General features: G+C 38.4%; 1 protein-coding gene and 2 long non-coding RNA genes across 6 annotated transcripts in view; all 3 read right to left on the bottom strand.

Annotated features, from left to right (window-relative positions):
- Window positions 1-7,163: 7,163 nt before the first annotated feature.
- Window positions 7,164-21,820, bottom strand: part of LOC117506104 (doublecortin domain-containing protein 2C-like) — a 30,045-nt gene continuing 15,388 nt past the window's right edge. For all 4 annotated transcript variants that reach the window (XM_034165618.1, XM_034165615.1, XM_034165617.1 and 1 more), the window contains 13 exons: window positions 21,715-21,794; window positions 21,495-21,623; window positions 21,026-21,175; window positions 20,871-20,919; window positions 9,662-9,717; window positions 9,446-9,574; window positions 9,018-9,152; window positions 8,858-8,900; window positions 8,562-8,641; window positions 8,342-8,470; window positions 8,055-8,190; window positions 7,885-7,933; window positions 7,164-7,256 (listed from right to left, as the gene is read on the bottom strand). In XM_034165618.1, coding sequence (XP_034021509.1) covers window positions 7,931-7,933; window positions 8,055-8,190; window positions 8,342-8,470; window positions 8,562-8,641; window positions 8,858-8,900; window positions 9,018-9,152; window positions 9,446-9,574; window positions 9,662-9,717; window positions 20,871-20,919; window positions 21,026-21,175; window positions 21,495-21,623; window positions 21,715-21,794 — 1,119 coding nt within the window. In that variant the 3' untranslated portion in view covers window positions 7,164-7,256; window positions 7,885-7,930. The remainder of the gene's footprint in view (window positions 7,257-7,884; window positions 7,934-8,054; window positions 8,191-8,341; window positions 8,471-8,561; window positions 8,642-8,857; window positions 8,901-9,017; window positions 9,153-9,445; window positions 9,575-9,661; window positions 9,718-20,870; window positions 20,920-21,025; window positions 21,176-21,494; window positions 21,624-21,714; window positions 21,795-21,820) is intronic.
- Window positions 12,451-16,540, bottom strand: LOC117506106. Its single transcript, XR_004559377.1, has 5 exons — window positions 16,507-16,540; window positions 16,310-16,382; window positions 12,827-12,878; window positions 12,582-12,628; window positions 12,451-12,493 (listed from the first exon to the last, which is right to left on the bottom strand). It is a non-coding gene; the product is annotated as an uncharacterized LOC117506106 (long non-coding RNA).
- Window positions 16,541-17,383, bottom strand: LOC117506105. The gene is made up of 4 exons (XR_004559376.1): window positions 17,371-17,383; window positions 17,055-17,225; window positions 16,806-16,933; window positions 16,541-16,608 (listed from the first exon to the last, which is right to left on the bottom strand). It is a non-coding gene; the product is annotated as an uncharacterized LOC117506105 (long non-coding RNA).

Raw genomic sequence — 21,820 nt, 5'->3', positions numbered from 1 at the left:
GCCCCTTGAGGTACTCCTGTACTGCAGGATTGTGCTTTAGACAAGGAGTTGTTTACTCTAACTTGCTGTGACCTATTATTTAAAAAAAGAGTAAAACCATCTAACAAGGGAGGAGCTAACATTAAGATCTCTCAGTTTTTGGACTAAAAGATGAGGGCGAACTGTGTCAAAGGCTGACGAGAAATCAGCAAATAACACACGTGCGTAACAATCAGCATTCTCTAAGTGCTTGTAAATCATGTGTGACATACACACAATGGCATCTGTAGTGCCAAGTCCCTGCTTATATGCAAATTGCATCGGGTCAAGAGACTTGGACACTTCCAACTTCAGTCTATTGACCATTACCTTCTCAAAGCATTTCATAACAATGCTGGTTAAAGCCACGGCCCGTAATCTTTATTAGTGGCCGGGGCTGAAATTTTTGGTATGGGTATAATGGTCGACCACTTCCAGCATAGAGGAACAGAACAACTCAAAGCTGACATTTGGAAAATAGGGCACCATGCCTCTGAAAGTTCCTGTGCACAGTTTTTCAGTAAAAAAGCTGACAGGCCGTCCGGTCCTGCAGCTTTGGTAGAAGACACGTTACTAAAAATGGCTTGAATACATTGCTGATCAATATTAGAGCTACTCATTTCAGATGCATGCCCAAATCAGCTACTGGTTCACACTCAACATCATTCTCCCTGTTAAATCTCAAGAAAAAATCATTTAAGTTGTCGGCAAAATCTTCATCATTCCTTGTAATTAATTGCTGTTTGTTTATGTTCATGCCATCATCCTTTTCATAGAGTCCCAGAGTTTTTTGTTGTCCAAGGACTTAAGCCCATGTTCTAAGCGGTCCTGTTCCCTTTTCCGTGCATTGGCCAGCACAACATTAAGTTCCTTCTGGGCCTGGGCTACTGCAGCTCTGTCATTGTCTCTAAATGCCATTCGCTTTTTGTTGATACTGGCTTTCACCTCCTTGGTTATATGACTCTTATTGTTTGGGAAAACCACAATATCTTTTTTTGGCACCACAATATCCACACAAAAATGTATATAATCCGTAATAGTCTCTGTGGCTTCATTCAACTCCAGGCTGTGGAAGATGCTCCAGTCCGTACAGGAGAAACACCCTCTCAGAGTTTCCACACAGTCCTCTGTAACACAATCTTGTGTAGTGCCATAGAGGACTTGAGCACAGTTTTATATGTGGGCATCAAGTGGACAGTGGCATGATCTGAATTTGCCAGGGGTGGGAGTGCTTTAGCTCTAAATGCACTCTTGATGTTGCCAAAACATTTATCCAGGATGTTTCGTGTTTTACATTTAATATACTGGTGGAAGCCAGGGAGCGCTCGCTCAAGGCGACAATGGTTTAAGTCCCCCAGTATGAAGACAGCAGCCCCTGGAGTGCGTTGCAGCTGACTGTGCACACATTCTGCCAAGCGACTGGCAGCTTTATTTGCGTTACCGTTCGGTGGAACATACGCTGCAATAATTATGACATTTCCAATTTCGCGGGGTAAATAGAATGGTCGCGTTAACACGCACAGTAACTCCAAGTCTGGGTCACACATTTGCACTCTAGTTGAGTACTGTTTACACCACGTCTCCTTAACATAGATGCAAATCCCACCGCCTCTGCTCTTCCCTGATGACAGGGTTCTATCTGCATGCACACACGAGAACCCCTCAAAGTAAATTAAACTGTCCGGTATATCTTCCCGAAGCCACGACTCAGTTAAAACCATAATGCAGGACTCCCTGTACGCGTGACTATAGCGACAGTTGAGGCGAAGTTCATCCATTTTACTGGGCAGAGATCGAACATTACTCAGAATCATGGACGGGAGCGGCGGTTTATTACCCCTTTTCCGAAGCCATTGCCGGACACCTCCACGTTTGCCCCGTTTCCTCCGTGTTCTCGTACCGATGATCGGGTACTCTCTCCTCACCTCCTCCGGTAACCCGCTCGGGAGCACGTCGCCACTGGATTGTAGCGACAACAAAAACTCCCTTGAGTAAGCAAAATTAAGCCCATTGCATGCTGTTGATAAGGATCCACCTTGAAGGTTGTTGCAAACTTATTCACTTACTGCCCAAAACAGCAGCAGCAGCACGATAGGGACATGCCACATAGTGCCCGGTGTACTGTTATTAGCCTAGCCACTAAACAAGTCCAAGAGTTCCTGGATCTTCACCAATCTGTGATCTTCACCGATCCGTTCAAAGTTGGTTGTGCAGAATATACTGACCGTTGTCTGTATCACCTTTCGCCACATCCACACAGAGCAGTACAAAGTATTTAAAAGTTAAAAGACACAAACACGGGAGCCCGAGTCGCCACAGTGCAGCACCCCGGAAGTGATTTTGATATACTGTTGCATGTTTTGCCCATTGGATGTTTTGTTGTTATTATTGAGGACCCCCTTGAAAGATTAGAAATCTCAAGGGGTTTAGCCTTTTAAGTTAAATAAATAAAAATAAATATTAATATCAATTACAGCAGCAGATAAATACCACATTTTAAAATCATATGATTGCAACTTAATACTTTATCTGTAATATTTGGGAAGCCCTTTTGCTGGGTTGATGTGGTTTGTGCAGTATGGAAGCATATTGCTGCCACACTATTAAATAAAAAGAAAAAAAAAATCAGTGGCATGTGAGAACATTTATACTTATCACTGACATGAAAGTCATATGGCAATATTGGGCTGTCAATAAATTATTTGAATTATTATTTATTATTTTCCTGGGGCAGAATGACTGGAAAACAGACATCTTTAATAAAGAAAAACAATCATTTGGTGCACAAATCTAATTTATTTTGCTTTTATTTGGTACTCTGTCTGCTGGATGTGGGGATGCACGGCCTCAAGGATGGTCTTCGTCCTTGTGTGGTCTTCTGAAATCAACACAGAGACAGCATTATACATGGTCAAAAATATGCACATAGCACAAATGATATTACGTTCAGATGTATTTATGTCATTTTACACATTGCTCACCTGTGCTTTGGACAAATGTGACTAAATTAGCAACTGCATTGTCACTGATAAAATGTGTGATATGCTTCTTTATGCAGAACTCCAGCGCTGCCTTTGCCACCTACAAAGAACAGACGTCTCAGTCAAGACAACACACACTGACACTAAAACTGAAAGAGCTCCCTGATAGGGAACAGTTATGTTTTCCAAAGGCAAAGTTGATGATCTGTCATCAGTTACCACATGATTTGAGCCGGAGAGGCATCGGGCCAGCTGCTTGAAGAGAGGCTCCTGAACCAACTTGAAGTTAGAGACACAGATGCACTCTAGAATTTTTGCCATGAGCATCTTTTTTCATTGTGTAGAAAACAGAAGCAACATGTGGTATCACCATTCTCTGAATGTGTGTGCAGCACTTTGAGATTTGTCTTTTATTGTGATGTGCTTTATAAATTAAAGGATATATTATTATTATTCCCCGTGACTCAATCTCAGATAAGCAGTTGAAGATGTGTGTATGTATGTATGTTTGCATATATTATGATTATTATTATTCACAATCTGGTATATAACTTGTTTATAAAACATAGTGTTAACTGGAGTGAGATATGCCCTTTAAAAATATAATATAATCTGGTGTAAATTATTTGACATACCGGCTCAGTTAGAGTTGCATCCTTCTCCAAAAACTGGACACTCAACGAGCTGCAAAATACATAAAACACTGAGTGTCAGACCATTTAAAGCAGCGGAGATGTGAAGGGACAGACATGACATAAGGTTTTTTTCTACATTAATTAAAAAAAATTAATGTGTAAATGTATTTTTAAATGTTATACAATTCTCTTTACATTCAAATGACAGTCATTTTCAAAAGGATTTCCTGCATATATTACCTGTTGATGGTAGAGCCAGAGTGTTTTTGGTTTGTGCAGGGGCACTAAAACCCAGCAGAAGAAAATCCTGTCATCTTCACACAATGGAGGCGTTATTTGATTGGTGATACTGTGGATTATAGAAGGAAAAAAAAGATCAGTGTGTCTGATTTTTTAAAAACATGTTAGGCTTGAATAAATGGTTGGTAAGCAACAAAACAGACAAAAAATTGTTTCTGAAAAGAACACTATACATTTGAATGAGTTCCAAGAGATCAGTGATACCAGTGGGCTGCCCATTCTCATGCACAAACCTTTGAAAACAAAAACATAGAAACATTTTAGCATCGATCAACAAGACAAATCATTCATGTCGTCATTTCAGCCTGTTTGAAAAACGAGCACTGCAGCACTGACCGAAAGAAAATGTCACAAATCCCATGAAACATGTACTCTTGGAGGTCTTCGAATGCAAGATAGACTGAACAGAACACAACCGTGAGGCACGTCCTCTCTCTGGGATCTTCACTGGCAAACTGTTGTAAGAGCTGCAATGCAAGAAAAGTTACTGATTAGTCGAAACATGTTATTAAAACCAGTCATTCTTTGTTGCTTTGGAACAAACTTGTAAGAATAAAACCACAGCAGTAGCAGCAATCAAAGCACTGATGTTCATCAATGTACAATAAATACATGACTCAGTGTAAATCAGATCTTTTCCTTTTGTTCTTCAAACATTCAAGCAGTTCTTCTGTTACTGTCTCTGATGCATGCTTCAACATGACTTTCATTCCATTGAGAAGCCAAAGATCCTCCAAAGACACCCCTGGCAAAAATTATGGAATCACCGGCCTCAGAGGATGTTCATTGTGTTGGAGCCATGATTCATGTCAGTCCACTTGGTGCAACAGCTCTCCAAGGTGTGATCACTCCTTTTTAGATGCAGACTAACGAGCAGATCTGATTTGATGCAGGTGTTAGTTTTGGGGATGAAAATTTACAGGATGATTCCATAATTTATTCCTCAGAATTGAGTGAGTCCACATTTTTTTCCCCTCTGCTTGGTCTAAATAAGTAACTGTTACTGACTGCCACAATTTTTTTTTCCTGATTTCTTATAGTGTTTCTTAAAGCCAGAAAGTTGCCATTTGAAATGACTTTAGTTTTGTGTCATGTCTGTGATCTGCTTTTTTTCTACAAAATTAAACAACTGAATGAACATCCTCCGAGGCCGGTGATTCCATAATTTTTGCCAGGGGTTGTACAGTCACCACTTCAAGTCACAGATTAGCATCAAAGCCTCACAACCATAAACTATGACAGGATGCTGGAGACTTAAACCTTCATTTTTCTACCAGTGTATCAGAATCATCAAACACTAGTGACTCCATTAGCTCTCATTGACAAAGAGCTGTTTGTTTTTCATGCAAATATAACACACAAAGATGTGATAATATGCCGTTCATACCTGTGTGACAAATTCCTTGCCAATGTATTTCTTAGCAATCTCCGCCTGAAAGCTTGGAGCTTCTAAAAACGTCTTGAAAAAATAATAGACCAGCTGCAAGAGAAACATACAAAGACAAAAGAATGAATTCTGGGAATTAAATGAAAAACACCAGTGTCAGAGTGCCTGATGTTTATATAATATAACACAATAATAATAATAAACAGATAACATAAAGGATTACAATTTATACTTAAGAATAATTTACATTTTTAAAGTTCAAACATAATTAGTGAGAACAGTGATGTCATTATGTATCAAATCATGGAGCAAATGTATCATTTCACTCCTGTACAGTACATTTGTTGAACATACGGCACAAAGTATTTAAGCTGTTCTGAAGACAAAAATGAATCTAACCCGATACTGGGAAGGTGTACCTTATGAAGTGGCCAGTCAGTGTATAATTACATTCTAAACTGAAATAATTTGAATTTTGAAAGCATAATCCAGTGAAGGTTTGAGGTCCTCCTCATTTGAATTTGATCTACTTTAAGCTTCTTATCATTTCATTTGCTCAGTAGTACCTTTATGGATATATTGCAGAAACTTAAAGTATTAAAATTTGTATCAGAGTAATCAACCTCAATGTGTGGCCATGCAGGATCCAGCTTGGGTTTTTCATCATCTGAAGCAAACTCTGCAGCAGGAGGATTGGAGGGTCGATTCAACGCCCTGAACATGTGTGAAGAACACTGAGAAAAAAAAAAGATCAAAATTATTTCTCAATATTCAACTGACAAAAATATACAACAATCAGACAGAACTCGTTTGGTTTCTAAATGAGTTTGAGGTGATCCTCAGTCAGAGGAGCAGAGGGCGTGTGTCACTACAGATGATGGTGCAATCTTTATGAAAACCATTTTGAATGATAGCTGCACACAAATGCAGTGTTCAGCCTTTGGCTCCATCAACCAATCACTAAATTTATAATCATCAGCTGTACTGACCATGTTCACAATCTCTGGGTACATGCACTCTGACAAGACGTATTCGTTGTCCATGATGTAATCTTGAATTTGGCTCAGCAACGTCTGTGTCCTCTCCTTATATATGATGCTACTTTCTGGGTCATAAACCTTATAGCATTGCTGCAGCATCTGAATGATGACCTTCTCTGAATCTGAGGAGGCAGAAAGAGAAACAGTGAGATGGGAAAAGGGGAGGAGATGAGGAGAAAAAAATCAAAGGTCACATGAATAAAATGGTGAAGAATACAGGAGACACATTTAAAAAGAGGTCACAAGAGAAAGAAGGGGGCAGCTAACACTCAAGAATGGTAGTTAAGACCAAATAATCAAGGAATATGGAACTAATTTTTACCCGAGGCCAAAATATGGCCATCGGGTATTGCAAAGGCTGTGCATCCATCTGTCCGTCTGTGCTTAACATAAGTCCAGTTCACAGGGAGCATTCTTGGGACACAGACCTTGGACAAATTCAAAGATGGCTAACCATGACCTATGAGGTCCATGACCTGGACCCGGATAAGTCGTAGAAAATGAATGAATGAATACCAATCAAAGATTTTAGATACATTTTGAACAAAGCACTTGAAAGCTTCTTTGATGGTGTTCGGTGTCACGTTGGTTGTAAACCCTAAAGAACAGAACTGCAATCTTTCAAAGACATTTGAAAGTTTAAACAGCGACTTGGAGACTTTGTGTTTCCAGTGAACACTAGGACCAAGTCTGACATCTATTACACCCATCATGTCTGTGCACACATATGCAGCACTACACGTGGTGTCACCACTGCATCCAAAATCTAGCAGGTTTCTTCTGCAGAACTCTACTTACGTGTTGGTGGGCAGATCTTCTGCTGTTTAAGAATGTTCTTCTTTCTTTGCTCTGATTCTTGGATGTCAGGTTCTTCTTGACAACCAGATTCAGAAACCTAGACAGAGAGACAAAAAACAATCAGGTGCACGTTTCCTAATTCTTCTTTTTGACTTTTCAGTGTTGGTTGTAAAATTAGGAGCATCAGAACTTAACCAGAAGAAATGGTATCAAATCTGAATACATGCTGTTGTGCATCTCTGCTGAAAAACTCACTTCTTAGTCATGTGTTCTCTTTCTGCATGTATTTATGTATATGTAATATTTGAAGCTGTACAGCTACATTCACTCAAACTATTTCTACATGATGAACAGTCCATGTATCTGTATGTGCTGCATATTTGCAGTGTTTCTTTCTGGTCTGAGCTCAAACTGTTGCAACTTATGTGACAGAAAATACAGAGCATGAAACTCGTATTGAGTGCACTTACATCTTTGTTAGACAATGCAGGTGAAGACGTCTCCACATCCGACTGACTAACCCTAACCCTAACCCATCAAAGTGGAACTAATAAGTCAATGCTTCCTGCAGACAATAATTCCTGCTTCTTAACAAATTGCACCCCCACCCCCTCAGGAAATATTAATAGGAATCTGTGTGCAAACAGACAGGTTTTTTTGTCTGTGATAAAAGATATTTATGTTTTAAAAAAATTAATAAATTGTACATTAGAAGCTGAACTCACCACTTGTTTTTTGTGACGTGTCGCCTGAACAGCAGGTGGGGTTTCTTCACTGTAGGGAGAACAAAATGGCAAGTTTAAAAAAAGGTTATTTTATATTCGAATCACATGTGAATACAAATAAAATGTATTTTTTTTAATCATATATTTTTGTCAAACCATTTATTCTTCACCTTGTTCTTCAGGGGCACTCGGACTGGCTGGAAGTAGTCGGCAGGTTTAAACCTTCCCCTGGTAACAGCAACATATTTTCCATCGTTCTTCAAGTCTTGTGGATCTTTCACAAGCTGTCCATCAAGTGTGTAAAGCCTGAAAATAAAAAGAAAAGAAAGAAAGAAGAAACTTGATGATTGCAAATCTGACTCTAAATTGCAAGTATTTATAAATGATTAATTTTGATTTGATACACTTTCACAGTTGGTGCACTGTGCACGTGATTTACAGTGTGTTGGTGTTGTACCTCTTCACTCCAGCATGAGAGCACATCATGGATCCCACCACGCTGCAGACGTTGTCCATCGACTTCAGAGCCGTCTTTGGAATTTTTACAGGCACTGAAGGAATTAGAGGCTCTCCATTGGTGAAAACACTGCAGAGTGAAGAAACAGAGAATGAGACAAATACTCACAGAAAATTCACATTCAGGATAAGTAATTATCCATCTGAAAGTCTGGACTTACTCGATGGTGAAATACTCTATTTTTCGATTTCTCTCATTTTTACCAGTCGCCTCGGTTTTGGTCTGAACAACAGGTTTAATCTGAAAAGATTTAAGAAGCTGTTTAAAAAAATGATAAGCCACAACAGGAAATAAAGAATAAAGCATAATCCATTTTGAACGTGCACTTAAAGTTATGTGCTAAATGTTAACTGACATTCTTCTTGTGCAAACATGCACTTTTTAGCTGTGAAAGAAGAAATTTATGGGAGAAAATCTTTGTAACTAAACAACCTGCACAGAAGAAAGTGAACTCACGTCTTCTTTATGACGTACTGCTTGAACAAATAGTTTCTCTTTACTGTGGGGAGGAAGATCAATATGGGAATTAAAAAATGATTTCACAGTAGATTCAAATGTGAATACAAATAGAATGTATTTATTACATTTTTTAAAATGTATTTATTTACTGCCCTACCATTTGTTCCAGTCACATTTCTTGCTGAAGTAGTAGTGAACAGGTTTAAACTTCCCCTTACTAACAGCAACGTAACAGCCGTCAAACTTCAACTCCGTCACAGATTTAACAGGTTGTCCATCAAGTGTGTAAAGACTGCAAGTTAAAAGAAGAGTTAGGAGAAACTGGAGCAAGCTTTGATCACATTCAATGACTGACAATTTACTTTCTGTTACACACACACACACACACACACACACACACACACACACACACACACACACACACACACACACACACACACACACACACACACACACACACACACACACACACAATAACAGGGTCAATTCCAGTTCAGACTGCAATTTTTAACAAAACAAAATTATTCATTCTGATTCAGTTCCATTAATAAGTGGGAAACTGTGTGTGTGTGTGTGTGTTTGCACCTCTTCACTCCAGTACGAAGGGACATGACGTCTGCAACAATGGCTAAAACGCTTTCCATTGACTTCAATGCATATTTGGGAATCTTGACGTTAATTGAAGGAATTAGAGGCTCTCCATTGGTAAAAATCCTATTGAATGAAGAAAAAGAGAGAACATTAGTCAGAGAACATTAAAATTCTGGACAAATAATTATCCATCTAAAAATCTATACTTACTTTATGGAGAAAGGCCTCAATTTTTGATTATCCTTGAGCTGAACCACTGGCTTTATCTGTTTTTTTTTTTTAAATGGTAAAAGAAAAAAAAAAAAAAACAATTAATATGTAAAAGCAGCAAGTAAAAATTGCCAAACTTTAAGTGTTGATATATTTTAAAATAACAGGAACTTGAGGTCTGTGAACAAGGCTGCAAAATGCCATGTCAGCTGATTAAATATTATAAACATCAGTGGGAGCAAAATATTTTTGATGAAAATAACTGAATTAAACTGTACTGATGGCATCTGTATGAAAAATATAATGTGGGAATTTATGCAGGAAAATGTGTAACATGCATGAAGCTGCATGAAGTATGGAAGTGAACTCACCACTTGTTTTTTGTGACGTGTCGCCTGAACAGCAGGTGGAGTTTCTTCACTGTAGGGAGAACAAAATGGCAAGTTTAAAAAAAGGTTATTTTATATTCGAATCACATGTGAATACAAATAAAATGTATTTTTTTAATCATATATTTTTGTCAAACCATTTATTCTTCACCTTGTTCTTCAGGGGCACTCAGACTGGCTGGAAGTAGTCGGCAGGTTTAAACCTTCCCCTGGTAACAGCAACATATTTTCCATCATTCTTCAAGTCTTGTGGATCTTTCACAAGCTGTCCATCAAGTGTGTAAAGCCTGAAAATAAGAAAAGAAAAAAGGAGAATATTGGTGATTGCAATTCTGACTCTAAATTGCAAGTATTTATAAATGATTAATTTTGATTTGATACAAATATGAGCCTAAAATAATCACAAAACATCATTAGCATAACCATCATTATTTAAAAAAATAGGTTAAAGGCTTTAATGAGAGTAAAGTTTAATTGTGACAGTCTGGTTGATAGTTCAATAGGTTTTTGTGTTAATTACAGTTAGTATGTTATAACTAGAACTGATGGTGTAACAGCTGTGGTTGGTGCACTGTGCACGTGATTTACAGTGTGTTGGTGTTGTACCTCTTCACTCCAGCATGAGAGCACATCATGGATCCCACCACGCTGCAGACGTTGTCCATCGACTTCAGAGCCGTCTTTGGAATTTTTACAGTCACTGAAGGAATTAGAGGCTCTCCATTGGTGAAAACACTGCAGAGTGAAGAAACAGAGAATGAGACAAATACTCACAGAAAATTCACATTCAGGATAAGTAATTATCCATCTGAAAGTCTGGACTTACTCGATGGTGAAATACTCTATTTTTGGATTTCTCTCATTTTTACCAGTCGCCTCGGTTTTGGTCTGAACAACAGGTTTAATCTGAAAAGATTTAAGAAGCTGTTTAAAAAAATGATAAGCCACAACAGGAAATAAAGAATAAAGCATAATCCATTTTGAACGTGCACTTAAAGTTTCATATGTGCTAAATGTTAACAGACATTCTTCTTGTGCAAACATGCACTTTTTAGCTGTGAAAGAAGAAATTTATGGGAGAAAATCTTTGTAACTAAACAACCTGCACAGAAGAAAGTGAACTCACGTCTTCTTTATGACGTACTGCTTGAACAAATAGTTTCTCTTTACTGTGGGGAGGAAGATCAATATGGGAATTAAAAAATGATTTCACAGTAGATTCACATGTGAATACAAATAGAATGTATTTATTACATTTTTTAAAAATTTATTTATTTACTGCCCCACCATTTGTTCCCGTCACATTTCTTGCTGAAGTACTGAACAGGTTTAAACTTCCCCTTACTAACAGCAACGTAACAGCTGTCAAACTTCAACTCCGTCACAGATTTAACAGGTTGTCCATCAAGTGTGTAAAGACTGCAAGTTAAAAGAAGAGTTAGGAGAAACTGGAGCAAGCTTTGATCACATTCAATGACTGACAATTTACTTTCTGTTACACACACACACACACACACACACACACACACACACACACACACACACACACACACACACACACACACACACACACACACACACACACACACAGGGTCAATTCCAGTTCAGACTGTGTGTGTGTGTGTGTGTGTGTGTTTGCACCTCTTCACTCCAGTATGAAGGGACATGACGTCTGCAACAATGGCTAAAACGCTTTCCATTGACTTCAGTGCATATTTGGGAATCTTGACATTAATTGGAGGAATTAGAGGCTCTCCATTGGTAAAAACTCTATCAAATGAAGAAAAAGAGATCATTAGTCACAGAACATTAAAATTCTGGACAAATAATTATCCATCTAAAAATCTATACTTACTTTATGGAGAAAGGCCTCAATTTTTGATTATCCTTGAGCTGAATCACTGGCTTTATCTGATTTTTTTTTAAATGGTAAAAGAAAAAAACAATTAATATGCAAAAGCAGCAAGTAAAAATTGCCACACTATAAGTGTTGATATATTTTAAAATAACAGGAACTTGAGGTCTGTAAACAAGGCTGTAAAATGCCATGTCAGCTGATTAAATATATACATCAGTGGGAGCAAAATATTTTTGATGAAAATAACTGAATTAACAAACTGTAATGATGGCATCTGTTTGACAAATATGATGTGGGAATTTATGGAGGAAAATGTGTAACATGCTAAAAGAAGCTGCATAAAGTATGGAAGTGAACTCACCACTTTCTCTGCACAATCTTCTGCTGCAGCAGCAGGTGGCTGGTCTTTACTGTAGGCAGTAAACACATCACCAGGTTTAAAAAATGTATCTTACATGAGAACGACATAGGAACAAATAAATGCATTTTCTTGATATTGTTTGTTTTATGTCATACCGTTCATTCCTGATGTTCTTACATGATGTTTGGACCGGAGGAACCCGTGTCACTCTGTCAGCAAACACACTACATCATCAGATAAAAACAGATATAATCATTCAGACAATATTCATATTCAGGTTCAATAATTGTCCACATGAAGGTCTGGACTTACACAGTCTTCTTCTTCTTATGGACAGTTGGGTCCTCAGTCGGTTTAACCTGAAAGTTTAAAAAAGGTGATAAAAATTTAATATGCAGCAGTCATTAAAAAAACAAACAAACATGGAACATTGTAAGAGGTGAATTATTATAATTACACAATTATGCTGAGTCTTTTAGCAACTTGGATTTTTAAATTACTATTAATGTAAATATAAATTTGTTGAGTTTTGTGGAATCAACAGAATATTTTCTGACCTTTTCTTCTTTCTTTTTCTGTGGCTGTGAGTTCTTTGGTTTTGCACCGTAGCTGGAAAGATAAAACAAATCATATGATTGAGGGGAGAAATGCAGATTACAGTGTAATAAAATCCCTTTAATTAGGTCAAACATTATTTTTTAGATTAAAAAAAAGTTGAACAAACCCACTGAACAACCTGTTGTTTCTTATTTTTTTATGTGCTCACAGAAACTGAGAGGACTTTAAGAGTGAGCTTTTTTATACCAGAAAATGGGAAGAAAAAAGTCGACGTTACTGTGAATCATTTTCCAAACAGTGCATTTCCTTTTGTAAATGTCAATGAGCTGAAAAAGCAGTGAGACAGACAGAGATTGGTGTTTCTGTGCATGATACTTACTCTAACTTCTTAAAAGGCTGGTATCCAGCTGCAACATAAGTCTCTCCATGTTGCACTTCATCCAGTCCACAAACCTTGGCTCCATTAACTGTGTACAGTTTTCGGACAGCTCCAAAGGGAGCCTTGAGTTTAGACGTCAAGATGTCCAAAAGACTTTCAAATGTGGGCACCTGACGCTTATTAAAAGTGATCTTTACTCCTGGAAGATAAGCGTCTCCATTTCTGTACACAATAATTGTTTTGTTTGTTGATGAGTTTTGGGGGATTCTGTGTGACATATTGATTTTGTAGAGCAAAAGTTTTCCCTGGGTGCTGGACCTAACTGGCTCGGACCAGAGGAATCCGACTGTTTAATTAAAAGCAAGCTGCTCCTAGTGGTTAGATTGTGTCTATCTTTAATTAGGATGAGTTATACAGAGGACAAATTTGGTTCTATGTATATTTGTATGACAATAAAGGCTCTGTTCTATTTAACACAGCTGCTCCTCTGAGGTCACACTGACAACAAATGCACACGTGAACAACAAAGACCATCAAATGGAACAACAACCTTACAGCCGAAACAGCAAAGCTGACATAACATTAAAAGGAAGATAAAGATTAAGGTACTCAAGGAACAATTTCAATAAGACATCAAAGATAAAAGCATATTTTGCCTAGCAACAATACAGATATCAAAGATAAAAGTATATGTTGCATATGCTTTTATCTTTGATAACTTTATTGAAGAATATCGGGAACGAACGGTATGACATATGACATTTGGTCACTTTTCAAAGGGGTCAGACTTGTCAATAAAGTCAATTTAATGTTCAGTGGCTGATTTCAGGTCAGCTTGGTGTATAAATCTCATTGGTCCAAGCAGTGAGAGCTATCAGCTGGCTGTTAGAAGCAAGCTAGAGACAAAACAGAACCATGGTTTGATTGATTGTCTAGCCGATTGTTAAGTGTGATGTAACACATGTGATTTTCAACTTTTGAGTCCAAACAAAAAAGGCGTGCTGTCATTAACATTGAAAACTGCACTGAGACTCTCTGATCAGGCTGCACTTAACCCTCCTGTTGTCATTTTCTGTATACACCCTGTGTCCTCCGGTTCAAAATGACCCGTCTTCACTAAACCCCCAATATCAGCAGCTTAATTGAATTTTAAACACCAAATTTCATCTTGCATATTGTCATTCACCACAAAATGTGTGAATACCTGAGTTTTCCCTCTTCACTTGAATTTCTATAGCTTAAGAAAAGGGAAAAAATGTGCAAAAAGGAGTTTTGAATGCATTTTTATTCCCAATGACTCTGTTTCTTTTTTTTTCTCTCCAGTGAACAATTTAAGACAATGTACAATACAAAAATATGAAAAATAACATAACCCATTCAACTAATTAGCACATGTAGGGCAGTATGCAAGTGCACAGCCTTTGCAGATATATTTCTTACACCTGCAGCACACAGTATGTGTTTTACAGTCTTCCTTTTGAGGTCAGAACTGACATCTCTTCCTCTTACTTGCCCTAGCTGGGGAAGTGGCTGTGGTAGCTGGATCCTCAGGTTGATCAGGAGCTCCTGCACTCTGAATAGCTTTCACAACTGCTGCTGAGGCTTCTGTGCAGGGGACATGCTTCCTTCTTTCAATGAGTGGAGTTACAAGTGCCTTTCCTAGCTGCTCCAGGAACACCCTCCTCTTGTTCTGCTTATGAGACATCCAGGTCAGGTTGATCTCTCTCCAAATCACAAAGGCATTGTAGGAGGAAACATCAATGATGTTGTGGAAGATGACCAGGGGCCAGCGGGCAGTCATTCTTCTGCAGCTGTATGTTCCAATCACCTTATCTAGGTTGTCCACACCTCCTTTGTTGCAGTTGTAGTCTAGGATGATGATTGGCTTCCTGTCCTCACGATCGCTAATGTCACCATCTGTGTGCTGTGTGCTCAGAAGAATACATTCTTGTTTTTCTTTGGGAGGTAGGAAACTAGAGTGGTGGTGGGCGTGAAGGCAAACTTTGAGGAGAAGACCTCTCTCAGATAATTTTTCATATTCGCGATTATTTTTCATATTTGAGATTATAGCGAATTATTTATTTTATTCACAAAGCATAAAACGACTCAGAATCTGACGTCATTGTGCTGCAGCCTCGCTCACTGTTTCGCTCTCGTCTTAAGGCAGGACAATAACATGGAGACTGAGGAGCGATCCATCCTGCATTTGGATAAAACGGCCGATTAAAACAGTGACCATCTTCTTCAAAGCTGTTTAAAATACGGAGTTTACAGAAGGTGCTGTCGGTGTGTGTGTCTCTGTGTGCCGTATTATTTTCACCGAAAGCCAGATAAATTTTTCGAATGGTTTCCAGGTGCCAGTCACTAACAGCTTCTGAAAAAATTCTGATGGAAAAAAAGTCCTTTTCATTCCGCCATTTCCAGACAATGAAAATCCGACGAGGGGGCGGGACCACTCCTTCCACAAGGCGTGCTCACAGGCGAATGATGTCACCGACAGGAGTGGAAAAACTCACGCATGCGCACAAGGGTTCAAGCATGTCTGACGTAAAAACATATGAATGAAATCCATATAGTTTTTGAAAAAAATAAAAAGGTACGATACTTTATGGACAGACCTCGTAGGAACACTCGCAGCTGTAACCCCCAAAATGGAAGAGTGGCTCCAACAGATTTCAGGTACAACATCAGAGGTGTCTGTCCAGAAGAGTGCAGTTGTAGAAACAGCTAAGATACTGCGCCAAACCCTCAAACTCCCAGGACTCTGGTAAAGGACCCGAATTTGAGGAACATGCATGAATGTCATGACAATATTGGGCTGTCAGGAATTTATTTGAATTGTTCTTTTTCTGGGGCAGAATGATTGTAGAACAGACATCTTCAAAATAATGAAAAACAATAATTTGGTGTGCAAAATTTAATTTATTTTGCTTTTATTTTGTGCTCTGTGTGCTGGATGTGATGAATCACAGCCTCGGGGATGGTCTTCATCCTCCATCCTTTCAACATAGAAGCAACATTATGAATACACGGTTAAAAACATGCACACAGCACACATGATATTACATTCAGATGTATTTATGTCATTTTACACACTGCTCACCTGTGTTTTGGACTTAGCGAGTGCCTCGATCTTCATCCACATCTTTTCACTTGCTTTGGACCTCAGCTGCTCTCTGTTGAAAAAAAGGTGTCAAATGTGACGTCACTGTTTTGTTCTGCACCACCGCAACAAAAACTGAGCTGCTGCCTAAAACTTAACTAAATTGCATGATGTAATTACAGATATTGAACACATACTTCCGTCTTGTAGTCAGGATCTGCTCTATGCAATGTGCAAAGAGCTCAGGATTCATCATGAGCAGCTGTGGCAGATAATCAGTCAGGATGTGCTTGACAGACCTGTGAACCCACACAAATAAAACTCAGTCCATAACAAAGACAGGTGACTGTCAGTTGACCTCAGCATCAAACAGGAGTAAAGAAATGCATAGAGTAGAACTGTTTGAATCTATTAAAAAATCAGTAAAATTATTTGAGTAAATATGAGAAAATTAAATGTGTCAGGATATTTGCACGGCTTCAGTCCAGTATCTTACTCATATAGCTGGCTGTTTGAACACTGGTACAGGGCAGGCAGCACAATGGGCAGGATCTCCTCTGCATTGTCACTGATAAAATGTGTGATATGCTTCTTTATGCAGAACTGCAGCGCTGCCTTTGCCACCTAAACAGAACAGATGTCTCAGTCAAGACAACACATACACTGACACTAAAACTGAAAGAGCTCCCTGATAGGGAACAGTCATAAGTTCCAAAGGCAAAGTTGATGATCTGTCATCAGTTACCACATGATTTGAGCCGGAGATGCATCGGGCCAGCTGCTTGAAGAGAGGCTCCTGAACCAACTTGAATTCAGAGGTATAGATGTACTGAAGAATTTCCTCCAGCTCTTTGATGAACAGCAGCTCTTTACATGTGCACGTCTTTGGCCAGTGCTTCAACAGATAGAGCACCAGCTGTTGGGATGGAAAAGTTACACAACCATATTAATTCATGAGCATCTTTTTCAATGTGTAGAAAACAGAAGACATTCTCTAAATGAAATCTGACTGGTGCATCCTTAAGAACATAATCTATTCTGCTGTAAATTATTTGACATACCGGCCCAGTTAGAATTGCTTCCTTCACCAAAAATTGGACAATACACCTGACCAGCTGCAAAGTGCAGAAAGAGGAACACTGAGTGTCAAACCATTTGAATTTACATGCAAAGATGAAGGTAAAGCTTCAGGGGAGCAGAGAGATGGTGGACAGTTTCTGAACATATTACCTGTTCATGGTACAGATGGAGTGTGTTTGGTTTGTGGAGGGGCACCAAAACTCTCCAGAAGAAAACCAGGTCTTCTTCAGTCAGTGGAGGCGCAACGTCCTTTATGATCCTGTGGGATACAAAAAAAAAAAAAAAAAAAAAAAAAATCAGGGTGTCTGATTTAAAAAAAACATGTTTAGCTTGAATAAATGGCTGGGAAGCAATTACAGCCATCAGCTGTGAGCTTCATTTGTTCCTCTGTGTGTTGATCAAAGGATAAATAGATGTAACAGCAAAATTACAGTGAATCACTGAATCTGATATAATAATTACATTTAAAAAATCATTAACATATTTCATTTTTGTTTCTGAAAATAACACTCCATACTCTTCCATGACTTCCAGGAGTTTGGCGATACCAGTGGGCTGCCACTTCTCGTCCACAAACCTTTGGAAACAAAAACATTCAGACATTTTAAGTTAAGAGTGTCCTTTCAAAGCACTTCATTATGATTGGAGTGAGCATCCATCAATAAGACAAATCATCCATGTTGTCATTTCAGCCTGTTTGAAAAATGAGCACTGCAGCAGAGGAACAACACTGACCTGAAGCAAATATCACAGAACCCACAGAGAATGAATCCTTGCAGTCCAGGGAAGATACTGTAGATGCTCTTGACTGTCACTTGGAGCCACTCCCTCTCTCTGGGATCTTCACTAACAAACTGCTGTAAGAGCTGCAATGCAAGAAAAGTTACTCATTATATGAAACATATTATGGAAAACCAGTCATTCTTTGTTGCTTTGGAACAAACTTGTAAAGGCACCTTGACACTTGCACAAATTTGATTTGTGCACTGGCATGCAACCTTGCATATTTTTCATGCAAATATATTCCAAAGATGTGACAATATGCTGTTCTTACCTGCGTGACAAATTCCTTGCCAATGTATTTTTCGGCAATCTCCACCTGAAAGCTTGGAGCTTCTAGAAACGTCTGGAAAAACTCATAGACCAGCTGTAAGAGAAACACACAAAGATAAAGGAATGAATTCTGGGATTGAAATGAAAAACACTCGTGTCAGTGTGCCTGATGTTCATATAAAATAATATACAAATATGAAGCATAACATCAAGGATTAGAATTTGTACTTCAGAGTAATTTGTTCCTTTAAAGTTCAAACATTCACCACAGATTACTCAAATTGTGAAGCAAATGTATCGTTCCACCCCTATACAGTACATTTGTTGAATGTGTGGCACAAAGTATTTAAACTGTTCTGAAGGTAAAAATGAGTCCAACCCGATACTTATAAGGTGTACCTTATGAAGTGGCCAGTCAGTGTATATTTACATTCTAAACTGAAAAACTTGAATTTTGACAGCATAATCCAGTGAAGGATCGAGGCCCCCCTCATTTGAATTTGACCTATTTTAAAGATCTTATCATATCATTTGCTCAGTAGTACCTTTATGGATATATTTCAGAAAATGAAAGTATTAAAATTTGTATTATAGTGACTAACCTGGATTTGTGGCCATGCAGGATCCAGCTTGGGTTCTTCACTTTGTGAAAGAAACTCTGCAGCAGGAGGATTAGAGGATGGACTCAACGCCCTGAACATGTGTGCAGCACACTGTGAGAAAAAAAGGTCAAAGTTATTTTTAAATATTCCACTGACAAAAATATACAACAACAGTCATGTTTGGTTTCTAATTGATTTTGAGGTGATCCTCAGTCTTAGAATACGATCTGCAGAGGAGCAGAAGCTCCATCGAACAACCAGTAAATTTGTAATCCTCGGCTGTACTGACCATGCTCACAATCTCTGGGTATAGACACTCTGAGATGATGGTCCTTTTGTCTGTGATGTAGGAAGACAGTTGATTGAGCATCATCTCCTTCATCTGACAATCGAGGAAGTACGTTTCTGGGTCAACGTGAAAGTCATAAACCTCGGAGCATTGCTCCAGCAGTTCTATGATGATCTCCTCCTCACCTGAGGAGGCAGAAAGAGAAACAGTGAAACGGGTAAAGAGGAGACGAGGAGGAAAAAAAGTCAAAGGTCAAATGAATAAGATGGTGAAGAATACAGGAGACTTGTTTAAAAAGAGGAAGAGAAAGGAGGGGTGTTTCCAGTGCACACTAGGACCAAGTCTGGCATCTATTACACCCATCATGTCTGTGCACACATATGCAGCACTACACGTGATGTCACCACTGCATCCAAAATCTAGCAGGTTTCTTCTGCAGAACTCTACTTACGTGTTGGTGGGCAGATCTTCTGCTGTTCTTCAATGTTCTTCTTGATTTGCTCTGATTCTTGGATGTCAGGTTCTTCTTGACAACCAGATTCAGCAACCTAGCCAGAGAAACAAAAAGAACAATCAGGTGCACGTCTCCTCTGATTCCTCACTCATTCTTCTTTGACTTCAGTGTTGGTTGTAAAATTAGGAGCATCAGAACATAACCAGAAGAAATGGCATCAAATCTGAGTATACGCTGTTGTGCATCTCTGCTAAAAAACTCACTTCTGTCTTAGTCATGTGTTCTCTTTCTGCATGTATTTATGTATATGTAATATTTGAAGCTGTACAGCTACATTCACTCTAACTATTTCTATACATGATGAACAGTCCATGTATCTGTATGTGCTGCATATTTGCAGTGTTTCTTTCTTGTCCGAGCTCAAATTGCTGCAACTTATGTGACAGAAAATACAGAGCATGAAACTCGTAGTGAGTGCACTTACATCTTTGTTAGACAATGCAGGTGAAGACGTCTCCACATCTGACTGATGGGGGGAGGACAGTTTGGAACTTGGGGGATGTATCCAAATGTCATCCTTCTTCTCCTTGATCTTGTCATCCTGCAGAAAAAGTAAACAAGATCTATAATCTTCCACTGTTCAGTAGTTTTGTATTGGTTTTTGCAAATAACTAAATCCAAAATAAATAAATCTTTGTGTAAATTGTTTTGAGTTTGTCTCAGTTTTCACTGCTTCCTTTTTTACAATACAAATTGTTACAATTGTGGTTTATATATAAATTATTTTTTTTAAGTCAGTAAAGTTTCCCAGATGTGGTCTGATCTGTCCAAACTGTCAATGAGGCTCAGTGCACTTGAACCAGTGGACCAGTCTGTCTCTGTGGACCCATCAAAGTGGAACTAATAAGTCAATGCTTCCTGCAGACAATAATTCCTGCTTCATAACAAACTGCACCCCCACCCCCTCAGGAAATATTAACAGGAATCTGTGTGCAAACAGACAGGTTTTTTTTTGTCTGTGATAAAAGATATTTAAGTTTCAAAAAACAAATTAATAAACTGTACATTAGAAGCTGAACTCACCACTTGTTTTTTGTGACGTGTCGCCTGAACAGCAGGTGGAGTTTCTTCACTGTAGGAAGAACAAAATGGCAAGTTTAAAAAAAGGTTATTTTATATTCGAATCACATGTGAATACAAATAAAATGTATTTTTTTAATCATATATTTTTGTCAAACCATTTATTCTTCACCTTGTTCTTCAGGGGCACTCGGACTGGCTGGAAGTAGTCGGCAGGTTTAAACCTTCCCCTGGTAACAGCAACATATTTTCCATCATTCTTCAAGTCTTGTGGATCTTTCACAAGCTGTCCATCAAGTGTGTAAAGCCTGAAAATAAGAAAAGAAAAAAGGAGAATATTGGTGATTGCAATTCTGACTCTAAATTGCAAGTATTTATAAATGATTAATTTTGATTTGATACAAATATGAGCCTAAAATAATCACAAAACATCATTAGCATAACCATCATTATTTAAAAAAATAGGTTAAAGGCTTTAATGAGAGTAAAGTTTAATTGTGACAGTCTGGTTGATAGTTCAATAGGTTTTTGTGTTAATTACAGTTAGTATGTTATAACTAGAACTGATGGTGTAACAGCTGTGGTTGGTGCACTGTGCACGTGATTTACAGTGTGTTGGTGTTGTACCTCTTCACTCCAGCATGAGAGCACATCATGGATCCCACCACGCTGCAGATGTTGTCCATCGACTTCAGAGCCGTCTTTGGAATTTTTACAGTCACTGAAGGAATTAGAGGCTCTCCATTGGTGAAAACACTGCAGAGTGAAGAAACAGAGAATGAGACAAATACTCACAGAAAATTCACATTCAGGATAAGTAATTATCCATCTGAAAGTCTGGACTTACTCGATGGTGAAATACTCTATTTTTGGATTTCTCTCATTTTTACCAGTCGCCTCGGTTTTGGTCTGAACAACAGGTTTAATCTGAAAAGATTTAAGAAGCTGTTTAA

This window comes from Thalassophryne amazonica, unplaced genomic scaffold, assembly GCF_902500255.1.
Source record: "Thalassophryne amazonica unplaced genomic scaffold, fThaAma1.1, whole genome shotgun sequence".
In the NCBI taxonomy this organism is placed as follows: Eukaryota; Metazoa; Chordata; class Actinopteri; order Batrachoidiformes; family Batrachoididae; genus Thalassophryne; species Thalassophryne amazonica.
This window is presented reverse-complemented; position numbering and strand designations above follow the sequence as displayed.